Source organism: Puma concolor, chromosome B4 (genome assembly GCF_028749965.1).
Source record: "Puma concolor isolate L17-30 chromosome B4, mPumCon1.1.hap2, whole genome shotgun sequence".
Taxonomy (NCBI): Eukaryota; Metazoa; Chordata; class Mammalia; order Carnivora; family Felidae; genus Puma; species Puma concolor.
Window position 1 is genome coordinate 8383396 of NC_141673.1, and position 18330 is coordinate 8401725.

The 18330-nt window shown below is 38.6% G+C and overlaps 1 protein-coding gene across 4 annotated transcripts in view; it reads left to right on the forward strand.

Moving 5' to 3' along the window:
* Positions 1 to 18330, forward strand: part of MRTFA (myocardin related transcription factor A) — a 213949-nt gene that overhangs the window by 110333 nt on the left and 85286 nt on the right. Inside the window, exon 1 of one of the 4 annotated variants that reach the window (XM_086712186.1) lies at positions 771 to 2613. The exons of the other annotated variants lie outside the window; for them this stretch is intronic. Coding sequence (XP_086568312.1) covers positions 2568 to 2613 — 46 coding nt within the window. The 5' untranslated portion in view covers positions 771 to 2567. Of the gene's footprint in view, positions 1 to 770; positions 2614 to 18330 lie in introns of those variants that run through there. 4 annotated transcript variants of the gene reach the window in all.

Below are 18330 nucleotides of genomic sequence, written 5' to 3' on the forward strand. Positions count from 1 at the left end.
CATTAGAGGCCTCTGTGGAGACTTTGGGCAGGGTGTGGGGAAGCTTTTGTGAATATAGTACATTGATATACTGCAGGTATCAAGTCCCTTTAGTGTGGATTAATAGAGACTGTAGCATATTAATTTTGTGTTGGTTAGCTAGAGAGTTATGATTAAAAGCAAAAGAGCTTTTATTTAATTGGAAATTAAGATCGTTACACTTCATTCCCTTGGTGCCATTAACTTCAAAAGCATGTTCAGTTGTACAAAGACCTTGTCAAAGTTTACTTTAGTTCTCCATGAAATTTTGCTGACTGGCACACACACAAAAAAATAGTGGCACTGAGGCTGTCATAGGGGTTCAGACTTCCAGCTTTGCGAAACCTGTCTTAAAGCCAGTTTCACAGTGAGTCTGTCACCGTGCTGATACCCTTCAGGGTAAATGCAAAATCTTAGCAGTAGGGAAAGATTATGTTGCTTGTTTCCTTTTTTAAAAAAGATTGCTTTTTTAGATTTCTGTCTAAAAATTGTTTTCCCTTTCTTGAGCTCCTTTGATCCCAAATTGCAGGTGAAATAATGGGTGTAGAATTGCCATGAAAAAGTTAACCATCATTTGCACTATGATGTGTTACTGCTGCCACCACCATATGACTGTCAGTATCTCTGTAGGGCTGCGGTATTGACAGCTATGACCCTCCAGGCCCTCTTCTACAGCAAAAAGAGACATTTTGGCAGGAGGGAAACAGCCCTCTGCCCTTCCTGCCATCGTCTCTGCGGGAATCTTATAATTTGTATTTATTTTCCTGTAAGTACAGAACTGTGAGAACTTGTTTCATTTGAAAAACCCTCACACAGCAGATTGTACTGCCCACGTAGGGACAAAGGAATGATTCAACCTTTTAAGGATGCTTTTCCTTTAGTTGCTAACCTCTGACTGGACTACCATGTAGTCTGAGAATTGAAATTTACCCATTTTTCATAAGACAGTTGAAAATTTGATTGCCAGAAGGGGCTGGTGAGAATGCTTCTGTCTTCCCAGAGCAGCACGTAGCCCACACTGGCTGCTGCTTGGTTGCCTGTTGAGTCATTCCCACACTTCTATATCGAGCTTTGCTGGCTTTTCTTTTAAACATGATGTTCTTGGACTGAGAAAGAAAGGAAGTTTTTCTCTCCTCCATAACATCTTCTCCACCCCAAGTCTGCATTGCTTTCTTTCTTCTAATAACAGAATATTGCCCTCAGTCCTTGTGGGACTGTTTTCTCTCCTAAGGTCTTAGTGGTGCTCATTTATCATCGGTTTGACTCTGTAAGCGTTATGGCATTCGCTGGGCTGAGTTGCAGCAGCAGGCTTTCCAGATACAGGCTGCTGCTTCACCAGAAAGATGAAGGAATTCTAGCTAACATACCAAACATGGATTTCTAGTTTCCAGCTGTTTAAAAGTCCGTCAGATATGCTAAAGGGCATCTTAATGTGCTTATAATGATGGTCAGTGAGTGAAAAGGACTGTGAAGGGAATGAGTGAGGCTTTCAGTTTGGATAAATGAAATTGCTCTGGTTTGAAAGGATTTTAGTTTGTTTTTGTCTTTTGCAGTGGAAGGTAAAATGCCTGTATTCGTTCTTGTTCAGAAGAGCCTGCTCTGTGCTAGTGGAAAAAGAACTGAAGTATAAGGGAAATTCTTATATATTTGAACTGTCATCTTATGTGTTCCGTACGTCTAGCAAGATCACAACCCATTTTAGAAAAGTCAAATAACATCAGTAAAACTCTATTGACAGATCACATGTCTCACATAGGAACAAATTAAGGGGCTCGTTTAGGGGATTGGCAGATCTGAAAGACAGATTACAGCTCCGGAATGTATTCAGATGACTTTTTGAAACAGATATTTTAATTGGAGTGGGGGTGGAGAAATACTTGTGCTTCTGTAGTTAAATATTCAGCTTCCTTCGTCTGTTATCCATAAATACCACAGATGAAAAGCCCTTAGAACTCTTTTTCAGAAAACTAACTCACCATACACAACCCTCTGTATGCATGTGTTTGTATGTACCTAATTCCCATCCCCACCGAAGTAATGGGTCAGTAATTGGGCTGTTTGTTTCAAAGCATTGAGTTGTTTGAATTGTGTTTTAATCTGTTGCTCTAAGCTGCATTAGCAGCCAGGTCCCTTATACTAAAAGTTTTGAACAAACCTTACCTTCTCCTCCTGAAAAGGGTGGGGGGTGGGGGGAAGCATTTGATCTGTGTTCTGAAGGTCTCTTTCTGTATGTCTCTCCCCTCCCCCCAGAGACGAACAGCAAGGGGAGGAGCTCACTCACTGTTCTAACCACACTTCATGTGTCTTAACTTGAGCGCCTTTTGGTTTCCTGTCGGCAGTAATTCAACTCTGTGCCATCTTGACTTGCCTGAAGGGTGGATAAATTGGTAACTGTACTGAGAAGGGGAGTGAGTTCTCACAGTCTGATTTGAACATAAGGCACGAGATTGAATTTATGAAAGCTTCAGTTGCCTCTGAAGACAACATCTTCTGTGACTTTGAATTTTTTCATTACATTTGTGGGTTGCTGTTTCTGAGAAGAATCTGTCATGACTCTACTGGAACCAGAGATGTTAATGATGGCTGTGCAGTCCGGTAATTTTGTATCTCCTGCAGATCCTATTTGCCATGGGTTTCTTTAATAAGGTTGGGTATATCTGTACTAGGACTGGATGGAAATGGGAGGAAGATAGATGGGGCTAAACATAAATTGTCCAGTGAATGTACTTCATGTTCAGGTTTTTATTATAAAAAAAAAAATTAGTCGTTTTTTTTTTCTAGTTGCAAACTCCAGTTATTCAGACATAGCTTTGCTTTAGATATTTACTGACTTAAAACCGTTCAGTGAGGAGACCTATGTGAGGGGAAGAAAACACTTTCCTGTAATTAAGTGTTTTACTATTATCTGTAGCACTGCTTTTAATGTAGGATATTTAAATTGCTTTTGCTGTTTTATACATTACTGTCCACACTCTTATGTCTCTTTGTGAAAGCATGTTTTAAAATTTTTCTTTAGTTCTTTCTCATTTGTGGTATAACCTCCTTTCAGTATCATCTTTTGGTTCTTGGAAATGTTCTTTTATAACCAATAATATTGAGACTTTAAGTTTTGGAGATGGGAAAGTTTGAGCAAGAAAGGAGTCAACAGAAAGAATGTAAGATTTTTGAAATTCTGTCTCTAAAAACAATTTTCTCAATTCAGAAGTGTCTTTTAAAACAGTTAAAATTCCAGTTTGTTTTTAATGGTCCCCTTTACTTTTAGTGTTTTGAAACTTGTTAAGTTAGTTATCTAAAAATAGGGAATGTTCTTTTGTTATTTTTAGACTTCTGCTAAAATGTAGTCTGTAGTGTTTTCCTGTTTCAGAGCATATCTTGAAAGATTCATACAAGTGGCATTTGCGGACCTCTTCCCATCCACTGGCTTTCACTCATTAGAATGAGCTAGGTTTTGGCAGATACTGTCTCTGGCAGAATTGGTCTTACTGCTCTCCTTGGGGAACACTTAGATAGTATGTTGAAAGACACAGATATCCATCTGAAGACGGGATCAGATGCTATCAGGTTAAGCTTTATGGACAGGGAAGGGCAAAGAGGAAAGATACTGCTGCCGTTCTGTTCTTTCTGGTTTTACAAATAAGACCACAATGAGCCATTTATTAGTTGAGTTCTTCTGTTCATATATGCTATATTTTTTAGGTTGTTGCCTTTCCTTTTCCTCCCTCAGATCTCTTGAGTTCCGTGTTCTAAACAAGATAGTATGCTTATCTGACTGTTTCCCACTTGTCTCTGATGAAATCACTCCCAGTTAAACTGGCTTGGGGTTTGTTTTGTTTCCCTTCTCTGTGTTAAAGTTCTCTGTTGTATGTGGGCAAGTGCACATTTTATCTCAGGGAATATAAGTTAGCATTTGAACTCTCTCACCCTTCTTTGATCGCTTTGTTACTTACAGATTATCTCAGTCCAGTAACTTTTCTTAGTAAAGGTTAAAAGATTATTTGCTTTCCCCTAAAGGGACTTACTTCTTGCCTTGCCTAAGAGCTGTTTTTCCTATGACATATGTTGGGCAGGGCTAGCTACCCATCTGTTGGACCAACTACTTCATAAAACTTTCAAAGGATAATAGTATGTAAGACAAGTACAGATAAAATTGACAAGGGTGTTGGGTACAGGTAAAATGAAAGATCTGCAGAGAATAAATAGCATGTGTGTGTACCTTTGTCTTTTGCCTGTGTTCATAAAAGTAGAGAAAGTGGGCATAGCAAACCGATTTCTCTAGTACTTGTGGTTCCTAAATGTTCAAAATTTTTGTAATATTGTTACTGTTTTCTTCTTAAGCTGTGGCCATTATGCTGGATTGCAACAGTAGTATGATAGCTATATTTATGATAGGAAAAGAAAAAGCATCATTATGAAGTCTTGATAAACTAAAAGCCCACTGTTCTTTTAAAAAAAAAAAAAGTCAAGATATTTAGACTACATGAGCCATAGGTTAATTTCTAGCAATACAATATTTGGACTTCCCTGAATATATACTTTATAGGTGAAGCCACCCAGGCACCCCTGTTTAATGAGACTTTTAAAAATAAACTTTTTGGACAAGATTTAAGATGCAAAGCCTTTATCCTAAATTAAACTTCAGGATACTGACTGTTATAGCAATGTTCCAGGGTACATTGTGTATTTATTAACAGTGTTCATTTAGTATTTGGAGCTTGGGAGATTTTGGTGAGACATACTTGTATATGAAGATTTTCATCCTCCTCACTGCTGATGGTCTCTTACTGACCCTTTGAGATCCAGTTCAGATGCTACCTTTCTGTGAAGCATCTGAATAGAGTCAGTCCTTCCTTCTCTCTGTTCCTACAGCACCACCTTTACATTGTAGACTTATTATCATCTTTACCCATCTCTCTAATTAGGTTATTAGCTTCTCAAAGGCAATATAGTCATTTGTATTTTGGCTCCTGACATTGGCACATGGTAGACACTCCAGTAAGTATCTTTTTTGAATAAATGAAAAATCTGGTTTGGCATACTTCCCCTAATAAATAGGCATAAGCCTTTAAAACAAGATATTCTCAGAATTTTTAAAAATCTGTTTTGCATTGAGAACTGAATCCTCCAACTACCGTCTCGTCTCTTAGTCAGTCCTTGCCCAGAGTAGGTGCTGTTGAACGCCTGGCTTTGAAAATTGAACTTCTTCCACATCTCAGGATGTGCAGTGTGCCCTGTGTTCCTATGATGTGTATTGTTAAATCTAAGTGTTCTGATCAAACCACGATTGGAGGATTAAAGCATCTGTCACCACTGTGGACACCTGTCTAGATCACTGTAATTAGAAAACGAATGATCTGAGATGGATATTTGGGATTTCTGAAGTTTAAGAGTAAGGGAATGTTGGGGCACTGGCTGATGCATTTTAGAACAGAGGAATGCTGGGGCTTGGCTCTTGCCAGCTAGTATGTAAGACTTTGACCAGGCGGGCCTCGTCCCTGTATCCAGCCAGTGTAGTCTTAGTTTCTGAGTCTGCAACAGTGGAACAGAGTTGACTTTTGAGAAAGGGATTGACACAGTCCCTTAGGTTTCTGTTGGTCCCTTGACATACCTTGATCTCGATGCGATACCATTAGGGAGTCTGGTTTTTCTGTCTAGGTTATCTCTGGAAGGATCATAAGAAACTGCTGACAATGACTACCTCAGGGCTGGAGGATTGGGATAGAAGAGACTTTCTGTTCCACAAAACAGTTATCTTCTAATTTTATTATGATTATGGAATACCACATAAATGTGAAAGAACATACGGAGTATGTATTAAAACAATATATGGAGTACATAACCCAACCTAAGAAATCGAGCACAACATGCGCTGAAGTCCTCCAAGTGCCCTCTCCGATTTATCCCTCAGAAAACAGTTTTCTTTGTTTTTAACTGTATCTGCCTTTTGAATCTTTCATGTTTTGTACCATATACATGTTATCTATTAAAAAATATTAATTTAACAATTGAAGAGTGTTCCTCAGTCCATTTATTCCTTCCATCACTTGATGTCTAAATACTTAATTCTAGCAGATTTCTTTAAAAAAGTTTCTAGTTTGCTGATCATTACAATTTGCCTCTGAACTGTGTATTTTATAATAGTTTGGGTTGGAGAGAGGGGAATAGTAATTCATAAAAATAAAGTTGAAGGAAGATGGTGGGCAGGTAACTTTTGCCCTTTTTGGTAGTAGGTTAACTCTTTAAGGTAGGGCCCCCTTGTTTGTGTTCACATCACTCAGGGATTTATAGAGCTGGTGAAAAACTTCAGAATTTTCAGCAATACTTATCTTTTGAATATCCTAAAAATCTAAATATTAATGTGGGCTTTAAAAAAAAACATATTTTTTGTTTATATTCAAAGGATTTTAGAGCTTGAGGAAACCTTAGGTGTTTCTTGTCCTCTCCTTTATTTAAGATGAGGAAACTGGGGGAAGCTTAGCTGGCTCAGGCAGAAGAACATGTGACTCTTGATCTTGGGATTGTGAGTTTGAGCCCCATGTTGGATGTATAGATTACTTAAATAAGTAAAACTTAAAAAAAAAAAAAAAAAAAGAGGAAATTGGTGCATTGAGGATAATTTATTTCCTGAAGCCACATAATTAATTAGTAGTAGAGGTGGAAGGAGAATTCATTTCCTTACTCTCATGATAGTGCTCTTTCTGCTGTAACATACTTAAAAGAAACCCTCAGAGACCTCTGATGTAGGAGATTGTTTATAATTTTCCCCAGAGATCTTGGTTTTCCTTGGGTTTTTCCATTGCAAGTTTCTATCACTACTCAGATTGACTCACATATTAAGAGGTGGAGATAAAACCAGGGCCTGGGTGTCTAGCTCCTGCCCCTGAGAAGTGGAGTCAGATGCTATAGGCCCTGTGGTTCTCTGGTGGGCCTCTATCTTGCCTTCCTTCTCTGGTCTGGTTGATGATCTCATACCTTGATGGTGATCTCAGAAGACAGGTAGGCAGACAGACAGCTATTGTCATCAGTATTCTGGATTACATCTTACTGCCTTTTCTCTGACTCATTAATTTATCTGGGATCCCCTTAGAAATAGGACCCAGATCAAAGGAATTTGAATTCATCCATGTGTCTCTATCCTTTTTTCTTCCCTTTTGTTTCCTTTTGGATGAGGCAAGCTGTCAAGACCACGAACCACAGTTTTAGCTTTATTAAAACAGTGCCAAATGAAATAAAGATGAGTTTCATACAGTTTTGTTTTTTTTGGAACTTCACTTTTATGATTACCACATGCATTGTTTTTGAAAGGATTTTCTTTATAACAACAAGGAAAAAAATGCTAAAAACCCTCACTCTGCCATCAACAACAAAAAATAACTTTCTCTGCCTTTCTCTCAACAAGTTAAAGGGCAATATCAGACTGAACTCATGGTGTCGGGGTCTTCTTCATCTCACGGCAGTCACATAAATGGGATGGTGGCTGCAGCAGTGGAGTAAGTATGGGATAAGGGCCTAGAGAAGAGGGGGGTACATGACAGTTACCCGGCAGAAGTAAATCTAGTCATGAAATGTTTATAGTCTGTACATTATAAAGTATTTGTGTGTGTTACCTTGTCTGATCTTGACAACGAGTCTATGAGGCATCTGTAGTTTCACATTTTACCACGGAGAAAACTGAGGCTCAGAGAGGCTTCAGGACACACAGTAAGAGTTTACATTCAGGTTTTTTACTTTAAACACTAATTACTTCTATTTTCCATTTAAAATGAAGATCAGGGGTGTCTGGGTGGCGCAGTCGGTTAAGTGTCTGACTCTTGATTTGGGCTCAGGTGGTGGGAAGAGCTCCCCGCTGAGTGTGGAGCCTGCTTGAGATTCTCTCTCTCTCCCCCTCTGCCTCTTCCCTACTGCACACGAGCACACGTGCACACTCTGTCTAAAATAAAAATAAAAATAAAATGAGGGCCAGATCAGATCCCTTCTCTCTAGAACCTGCTAGTGGTTCTCATTCACAGGAAAAGCCGAAGTCTTTACAGGGGCTACAAAGTCTTGTGTGATCTGCCCACAGCTCTGTGACCCTCAGACTGCATCTGCTCCTTTCCGTCACTTGGTCTGTCCTAGCCGCACCTCTCTCTTTGCTGTCCCTGCACAACTTAGGGACGCTCCTGCTTCAGGGCTGCTGCACCGGATATTCCTTCCACATGGGGCACTTTGTGCTGGGTAGCCTCATGGCTTGCTCCCTCACCTCTCGGTGAGGTTCAGATATCATTTTCTCGGGCCTTCCTTGACCATCCTGTAAGATCCTGCTTTTATTTTTATTCATACCATTTATCATCTGAGGGAACACACACTTTATTTGTTTATAGGTTTGTTTGTTGTTTACTGCTACTCTCCCCACTAGAATATAAATACCTCAAAATGAGGGATCTCTCTCATTTTGATCACTCAGATCAAGTGACAGATCTTGTTTTCTGCTGTTTCCAGCACCTGACACATATAATAAGCACTTAAAATAATTCTTGAATAAATGATAGATCAGAAAATTTGGAAGGTGTTTTAGGCAAATACCTAAGACCGTGTTCCTGAGACCATGCTTTTCAACTATTTTGTAGAGCGTGCACTGTACTAACTAGTGTAGTGGTTCTCACAGTGTGGTCGGGGGAACCCCTGGGTGTCCCTGAGACCTTTTCAGTAGGTATGAGATGAAGTCTTTTTATATATTTATACTAAAATACTATTTACCTTTTTTACTGTTGTCCTCTCATGAGTATACACTCTAGTTTTCCAGAGCTATATGATATGTGATATCTCAACAGATTGAATGAAGTAGATATGAATTGCAAAAATAGGAAAGCAGTAATACTCTTGTTTTTTTTGTTTGTTTGTTTTGGAAAATAATTGTATTTTTCATAGAAACATGTTTTCGTGTGACGTAGGCTTATTGTTATTTTTTTAAAGTAATAATAAATATTTTAAATGTTTTCACTTTTAATTTCTTATCTGAAATATACTGGTAGATATAATCCACATTAACAAAAGAAAAGCTCTTTGAAGTTCTCAATAACTATAAGAGGGTAAAGAAGTCAGGACATCAAAGTTTGAGAAGGGTAGGTATAGTGTTTAAAAGCATATGGGGCAAGTAGGTGGCTCAGTTGGTTAAGTTTCCCATTTCAGCCCAGGTCATGATCTCACAGTTCATGGGTTCGAGCCCCGCATCAGGCTCTGTGCTGACAGTTGGCAGCCTGGACCCTGCTTCAGATTCTGTGTCTCTTCTCGCTCTCTGCCTCTCAAAATGCCTCTCTGCCCCTGTGTCTCTCAAAAATGAATAAATGTTAAAAAAAATCTAAGAGCATTGACTTTGGAACCCAGATTTCTTAGTTCTGCCACTAACTAGCTGTGTGATCTTGGGCAAAATACTTAACCTCTCTGTGCCTGTTATTTCATCTCTAAAATAGTAGTAATGTGGGTGCCTGGATGGCTCAGTCAGTTAAGCATCCGACTTCAGCTCAGGTCATGATCTCACAGTCTGTGAGTTCGAGCCCCGTGTCGGGCTCTGTGCTGTCAGTTCAGAGCCTGGAGCCTTCTTCAGATTCTGTCTCCCTTTCTCTCTGCCCCTCCCCAACTCATGCTCTGTCTCTCAAAATGTGAATAAATGTTAAAAAAATTTGTTTTAATAAAATAAAATAGTAGTAATAATAATAATGGTAATAGTACTAATGCCAGCCCCAGGAAGTTGTTGTAAGTATTAAATGAGTTAATATATGTAAAATGCTTTTAATAATTCTGGCACATAGTACTTGATGCTTTAAAAAAATTTTTTTTTTAATGTTTATTTTTGAGAGCGAGAGACAGAGCTCTACAAGGGGAGGGACAGAGAGAGAGGAAGACACAAAATCTGAAGCAGGCTCCAGGCTCTGAACTGTCAGCATAGAACCTGATGCTGGGCTCAAATTCACGAACTGTGAAATCACGACCTGAGCCAAATTCAAGAGTCAGATGCTTAACCGACTGTGCCACCCAGGCACCCCAATTGGTTTTTGTTTTTTTTTAATTTATTCCTGTACATTCTGACAACTTGCCACAACTCTTTGGCATTTGGCAACTTTTTTTTTTAATTTAATTTTTTATTTTTTTAAATTTACATCCAAATTAGTTAGCATCTAGTGCAACAATGATTTCAGGAGTGGATTCCTTAGTGTCCCTTACCCATTTAGCCCATCCCCCTCCCACAACCCCTCCAGGACTCCTCAGTTTGTTCTCCATATTTATGAGTCTCTTATGTTTTGTCTCCCTCCCTGTTTTTATATTATTTTTGTTTCCCTTCCCTTATGTTCATCTGTTCTGTCTCTTGAAGTCCTCATAGGAGTGAAGTCATATGATATTTGCCTTTCTCTGACTAATTTCACTTAGCATAATGCCCTCCAGTTCCATCCACATAGTTGCAAATCGCAAGATTTCATTCTTTTTGATTGCCCAGTAATACTCCATTGTATATATATATGTATATATATATATACATACCACATCTTCTTTATCCATTCATCCATCGATGGCATTTGGGCCCTTTCCATACTTTGGCTATTATTGATAGTGCTGCTATAAACATTGGGGTGCCTGTGTCCCTTTGAAACAGCACACCTGTATCCCTTGGATAAATGCCTAGTAGTGCAATTGCTGGGTTGTAGGGTAGTTCTATTTTTAGTTTTTTGAAGAACCTCCATACTGTTTTCCAGAGTGGCTGCACCAGCTTGCATTCCCAGGCATTTGGCAACTCTTACAAAAGTTTTTAAAAATATGTTTCTTCTTTATCCTTGAAATACTTTTAGGAATTTGTTCTAAGGAAATTATAAAAGGTATATAAGATTTATGTATAAGGATGCTTATAGCAGTATTATTCATAATAGTAAAAAAAACTAAAGCAGAAATCTGAATTTTAACAGTAGGAGTTTGGTTAAATAACTTGTAGTGCATTCATATGATTACTAATGTAGTCATGAGATTATTTGAAGATGTGGAAAAATGTACTATTTTTCCATTTGATCCTTAAAAAATGACTGTAAAGGGGCGCCTGGGTGGCGCAGTCGGTTAAGCGTCCGACTTCAGCCAGGTCACGATCTCGCGGTCCGGGAGTTCGAGCCCCGCGTCAGGCTCTGGGCTGATGGCTCAGAGCCTGGAGCCTGTTTCTGATTCTGTGTCTCCCTCGCTCTCTGCCCCTCCCCCGTTCATGCTCTGTCTCTCTCTGTCCCAAAAATAAATAAATGTTGAAAAAAAATTAAAAAAAAAAAATGACTGTAAGAAATATATACCAGAATATTAATAGTTGTTGCTGGGTAGTAGGGTGTTTTTTTCTTTGAAGTTTTCCTGTATCTCTCTGATTTTCTATCATAAACATACATTTCTGTTGTATTCAGATGAAAACCATATTTAATTGTGTGTGTGTTTGCACATGTAGGTCATATAGGTGCAGTTAGTTATATAAGAGGAAGAAAATGGCTGGAAGTATAGCATCTTGGATTTGGAGCTAGAACTATTGATTAGGGACCTCTGCAGGCAAAGACCAAACAGTGCATGGTAAGGAGGCACTTCATCCCATTAAGCTATTCCTTCTGACCAGTCTAGTTTAAATATAGTATAGAATAGTATAAATCACTTTTACATTTTTTGCCTTTGTTTCTATTTTGTAAGATTTATTGAAAATCATCTTTGCAGTGTTTGTATTAGGCCATGTTCTTGGCAGAGCCATAGATCCTTCCTGAGCACACGAACTACTCTCAATTTGCTGAACCTTTCAGAAGTTTTATGAAGTAAAAACATATGAAGTTTTTTTTTTTGTTTTTGATGGGTAAGAATTTGAATTCTCATAGGCATAAATAATGGCAGTAGTATAAAATGCTTTAATTATTTGAAGCTATGTTTTCATAATGTATTTTGTCCTTTGACCCTAGGGTTTAAGTGTGAAATCCTCTTGACAGTCCATCTGTTCTTCATCAGAAAGCCAAAACTCATATTGCCTCATCTTTGCCTTATAAATAGGACCTGAAGCTTTTATGTTGAAGAATTAAAGTGTTAATTAAACTGGCCTTGATTTTCTGAACTGTTAACTTAGTATATTCTCTTGAGAATCAGTTATATTATATTACTCAAATCAGTGCGTAAGACTAATTTATAAAATATTCGGTTGTGTAGAGAGTATTGAAAACTTATGGTGTCAACATTAATGAAGCTGCCCAAACGGAAACTATGACCTCAGTCTTCTAATACCTTGCTGCTCAAAGCGTATTGCAAAGACCAGCAGCATCTGTATCACCTGAGAGCTTTTTAGGAATGCAGAGTCTCAGGCCCCCCTCACACACACAGTCACCATCTTCATTTGCACACGGTCCTCAGGTGCGTGTTAAAGTTGAGCTCTATTGTCCTAACGTATTTATGTTGACTTTGTTTTTGAGGTAAACGGGTAACACTAAGGTGACTTGTTGGTGTATTTCTTGGATGGTAAGCACTGCCCAAAATGATAAAAATGAGAAGAGAAGAATGCAGTGGTTAGAAAGATTATATGATTTCTAATTAGTGTGGGAGCGTTGGATAAATAGGAAACAAAAAAAAAGAAAACTTGTTCCTAGTACAGTATTCTGCATTTGAGAAATGTTCACAATTTGACACCTTCTTAGCCATTTTTCTTGACTTTTGGGGAGAAAGAACAAATAGGCTTCTCCTTGGCATGTTTACCTGAAATGTTTACCTGAAAAGGGATCTTGGAGGTGATCCTTCATTTTACAGATGAGCAAATTGGGAACTAAGAATGTTAAGTGACTTACCTAAGATTGCAAAACCCAAGCAAGCTCCATGCTATCAGTGCAGAAGCCCCATGTGGCGCTGGATCCCACCAACCTTGAGATCGTGACCTGAGCCAAAACCAAGAGTCAGATGCATAACCGACTGAGCCACCCAGGTGCCCCTGGAAAACAATCTGGCATTTCTTATAAAGTTAAACATATTTACTCCATGACCTAGCAGTCCTACTCCTAGGCCTTTATCCAAGAGAAGTAGAAGCATATTCACATTTGCACATGAGGGTTGACAGCAGCTTTATTCTTAATGACTCTAAACTGGAAAGAACAAAGATGTCCATCAGCAGGTGAATGGATAAATTGTGGTACATCCATAAAGTGGAAAATTACTGGCAATAAAAACGAACAAACTACTGATATATTCAAGAACACGGGGGTGCCTGGGTGGCTTAGTCAGTTGAGCATCCGACTTAGGCTCAGGTCATGGTCTCATAGTTCATGAGTTTGAGCCCCGCATGTGGTTCACTGCTGTCATCATGGAGCCCGCTTAGGAAGGACCCTGTCTCCCTCTCTCTGTTCCTCCACTGCTCGTGCACTCTCTCTCTCTCTCTCAAAAAAATAAACATTAAAAAAAAATTTTAAATAAAAAACATGGGTGAATTTCAGAAACGTTGTGCTGAATGTAAGAAGCTAGACTCAAATGAGTATATACTGAATGGTACCATTTATATAATGTCCTTAAAAATGCAGGTTGCAACATACTATTCAGTAATAATAATAATAGTAATAACAAAGGACCAAACTACTGATACATAAAACATCTGGGATGTCTCTCCAGACAATTATGCTGAGTGAAAAAGCCAATCCCAAAAGGTTATGTACTGTAGGATTTCATTTGTATAACATTTTTGAAATGATAAAATTATAGGTATGGAGAACAGATTGATGGTTGTCAGGGTCTGGGAGGAAAGTAGATGTGGTTATAAAAGGTCAACATGATGGAAATGTTCTGTATCTCGATTGTATCACTGTCAATATCCTGGTTGTAATGTTGCACTGTAGTTTTGCAAGATGTTATCATTGGAGGGAACTGGGTGAGGGATATGTGGGATCTCTCTGTATTCTTTATTATTTTTTTTTAATGTTTATGTTTAAGACAGAGAGAGACAGAGTGGGGAAGGAGCAGAGAGAGAGGGAGACACAGAATCCAAAGCAGGCTCCAGGCTCTGAGCTATCAGCACAGAACCTGACCTGGAGCTCGGACTCATGAACTGTGAGATCATGACCTGAGCTGAAGTCGACACTTAACCGACTGAGCCACCGAGGCACGCTCCCTGTATTATTTCTTGTAACTTGCATATGAATCTGTAATTACCTCAACATAAAAAGCTTACTTGAAAAATGCAGTTTGGCAGCTTTTCAAAACATTGAACATAGACTTACCATATGACCCAGCAATTCCACGCCTAGGTGTATACTCAAGAAAATTGAAAATGTTTGTCCACACAAAAACTTAAACACAAATGTTAATAGCAGCATTAGCCAAAAGTAGAAACAACACAAATGTCCATCAGTTGAATGGATAAACAAAATGTGGTATATCTTTACGATGGAATGTTATTCAGCCATAAAAAGGAATGAAGTACACATACGGTCTGTGAAACAAATGAACCTTGAAACCATGCCAAGTGAAGATAGACACAAAAGGCCACATATTGTAAATTCTGTTTATATGAAATGTCCAGAATAGGCAAATCCATAGAGACAGAAAATAGACCATTGGTTGTCAGGACCTGGTGTTGGGGAATGAAATGGGGTGTTGACTGACTGCTAATGGATATGGGTTTTTTTTGGTGGGGGGAGGTAATGAAAATGTTCTAGAACTAGATAGTGATGGTTGCGCACCTTTGAGAATATACTAAAAACTACTGGATTATACACTTTGGGTGAATTGAACGGTATGGTATGTGAATTATTTCTCAATAGAAAAAAATTGTATAAACAATATGCAAGATTCTCTAGAGTTACAGACAGCAAATCAGTTGTTGCCTGGGGCCAGAAACAGAGAAGTTAACTGCAAAGGGGCATAAGAGAACTTTATGGGATGAAAATGTGTATTTATTATTGTAGTAGTTATGCAGGTATATGCATTTGTCAAAATGCATTGAACTACATGCCTAAAATGGGTGAAGTATATTATATCTAAATTAAACTTCAATAAAATTGATTTTTAAAACTTATAAAATTATCTCTAATTGTTGTAAGCTTAAAGTGATCTTTAGGTTAAAACTCTTGGGGCACCTGGGTGGCTGTCAGTTAAGCATCTGACTTCAGCTCAGGTCATGATCTCGCAGTTTGTGAGTTTGAACCCTGCATCGAGCTTGTGCTGACTGCACAGAGCCTGCTTAGGATTCCTCTCTCTCTCTGCCCTTCCCCCACTCCCTCTCTCTCTCTCAAAATAAACAAATAAACTTAAAAAATCCTTTTTCTTATAGGCTAACAACTGAACCACAAATTAACCCAAGGACTCTGACTTCTATTGTTTTCTCTCTCCCTTTTCCATCTAGTCTGTTTACAAAGTGAACTTAGATTGATCAGTTCCAGTCAGACTATGCTCTTGTGCTTTTGAACTAACATGATTCTGTTGCTGTTCTTTTCAAAGGTAGGAGTGGGTGTAATTGTTCTAATTTTTGTTAAGTTTATGGAACATTCTATTTACTTGTATTGCTCTTGTCCTTTTTTGTTTTAAATCTATTTATTTTGAAAGAGAGAGAGAGAGAGAGAGAGAATGAATCCCAGGCAGCACCACACTTTCAATTTGGAGCCCAGTGTGGCGCTCGATCCCATGAACCATGAGATCATGATCTGAGCCAAAATCAAGAGTTGGATGTTTAACTGACTGAGCCACCCAGGCACCCTTGCTGTTTTCCTTTTATGTGCAGCAGAAAATGGTCCGTTGGGTATAACATCGGGTCTGTTGCCTTTCACCTCTACTGTAGAGTACCAGAGCTAATTTGGGCACCAGGAGGTTGGGGGTAAAATGACTCTTGAAGGAAGGAAGCAAAGGGAAAAAAGGTGGTGGCACTGTTAGGTATTGCTACAAACAAACACAAACAAATACATGAATTTCTTTCCTACCTACACCATTTCTCTCTCCCAGCCCCTGATCTCTTGCTAGGAAATGTGCTATACTACACAAAACCTCTCAAGGGAATAGTTCTGGGAAATCATTTCTAAGTTAGAAAGATCAGCTTTGTAGGTGATTTCTGAATTTTCTCCCTGAGATTTCCTTCCTTTGCCCTCACTCAATTCTTTGACCTGACAATACTGAACACTGGGTAAGGTGTTTTCCCATTTAAAACTGTGCCCCAAAGGTGGATAAATCTTCTGTTATTTCCCTTAAGCATAACCAAGTTAGCTTTTTATATATATTTATATAATGAATTTATAAAATATTTATAAGATACAAAATTTATAAAAAATAAATTTATATAATATATATTATATATATTAATTCCAGTATAATTAATATACAGTGTTACATTAGTTTCAGATGTACAATATAGTGATTGAACAGTTCTCTACAGTACTAAGTGCTCATCACAAAAAGTATACTTTTCATCCCCTTCGCCAACTTCATTCATACCCCCTCCGACCAGCCTCCCCTCTGGTAACCACCAGTCTGTACTCTGAATTTAGAGAGTCTGTTTTATTGTATCTTTTTTTTCTTTGTTTTTTAAGTATTTTTTTTTTATTTTTGAGAGAGAGTGCGTGTGTGCGGGCGCGCTCGCACACACACACATGTGCACCTGTGGGGAAGGGGCAGAGAGAGAGGGAAACAGAGGATCTGAAGCAGGTTCTGCGCTGACAGCAGAGAGCCCAACACAGGACTCAGACTTATGAGCCGTGAGATCATGACCTAACTGAAGTCAGGCGTTTAACTGACATAGGCACCCCTGTTCATTTGTTTTGTTTCTTAAGTTCCACATATGAGTGAAATTACATCATATTTGTCTTTCGCTGGCTGACTTATTTTACTTGGCCTTATACCCTCTAGATCCGTCTATGTTGTTGCAAACGGCAAGACTTCATTCTTTTTATGACTCAGTAGTATTCCGTGTGTGTGTGTGTGTGTGTGTGTGTGTGTGTGTGTGTATACACTTTGGTTGCTTCCCCAATTTGACTATTTTAAAATAATGCTGCAATAAACAAAAGTGCATATATTGATTTGAATTAGTGTTTTTGTATTCTCTGTGTAAATAATTAGTAGTGGGATTACTGGATCATATGGTAATTCTATTTTTAATTTTTTGAGGAAACTCAGTGTTTTCCCAGTGGCTGCACCAGTTGGTATTACCACCACCAGTGCGTGGGGATTCCTTTTTCTCCATGACCTTGCCAAACTTGTTACCTCTTGTGTTTTGTTAGCCATTCTGACAGGTGAGGTGATATCTCATTGTGGTTTTGATTTGCATTTCCCTGATGATGAGTGATGTTAGCATCTTTTTATGTGTCTATTGGCCATCTGTATGTCTTCTTTGGAGAAATGTCTGTTCATGTAGTCTGCCTATTTTTTAATTGGATTATTTGGTTTTGGGGTGTTTTTCTAAAATTTTTAACTTTTTTTATGTTTGAGAGAGAGACACACAGAGTGTAAGTGGGGGATGTGCACAGGGAGAGGGAGACACAGAATCTGAAGCAAGCTCCAGGCTCTGAGCTGTCAGCACACAGCCCGATGCAGGGCTCGAACACACAAACGGTGAGATCATGACCTGAGCCGAAGTTGGACACTTAACTGACTGAGCCACCCAGGTGCCCCAAGTATTATGTTTTTAAAATATATTATGGATACTAACTCCAGCTGGATCTGTCATTTGCAAATATCTTGTCCCACTCAGCAGGCTGTCTTTTAGTTTTGTTAATTGTTTTATTTTCTGTGCAGGGGCTTTTTATTTTGATGTGGTTCCAATAGTTTATTTTTGCTTTTGTTTTCTTACCTGAGGAGACATATCTAGAAAAATGTTGCTATGGCTGATGTCAGAGAAATTACTGCCTGTGCCCTCTTGTAGGACTTTTATGGTTTCAGGTCTCATATTTAGGTCTCTAATTCATTTTGAGTTTATTTTTATGTATGGTGTAAGAAAGTGGTCCAGTTTCGTTTTTTGCATGTAGCTGTCTAGTTTTCCCAACACTATTTGTGAAGAGACTATCTTTTTCCCATTGCATAGTCTGCCCCCCCCCCCCCAAGACCAAAATAGCGGCCCAGGATCCTGTCAAGGCTTTATTTGACACCACTCCTGTTGCATATTCCTACCTCCTTTGTCAAAGATTAATTGACCATGTAACCGTGGATTTACTTCTGGGCTCTCTATTCTGTTCCATTGATCAATGTGCCAGTACATTTTTGTGCCAGTACCATACTGTTTTAGTTACTACAGCTTTGTATTATATCTTGAAATCTGAGATTGTGATACCTCCAGTTTTATGTTTCTTTTTCAAGATGACTTTGGCTATTTGGGGTCTTCTGTGGTTC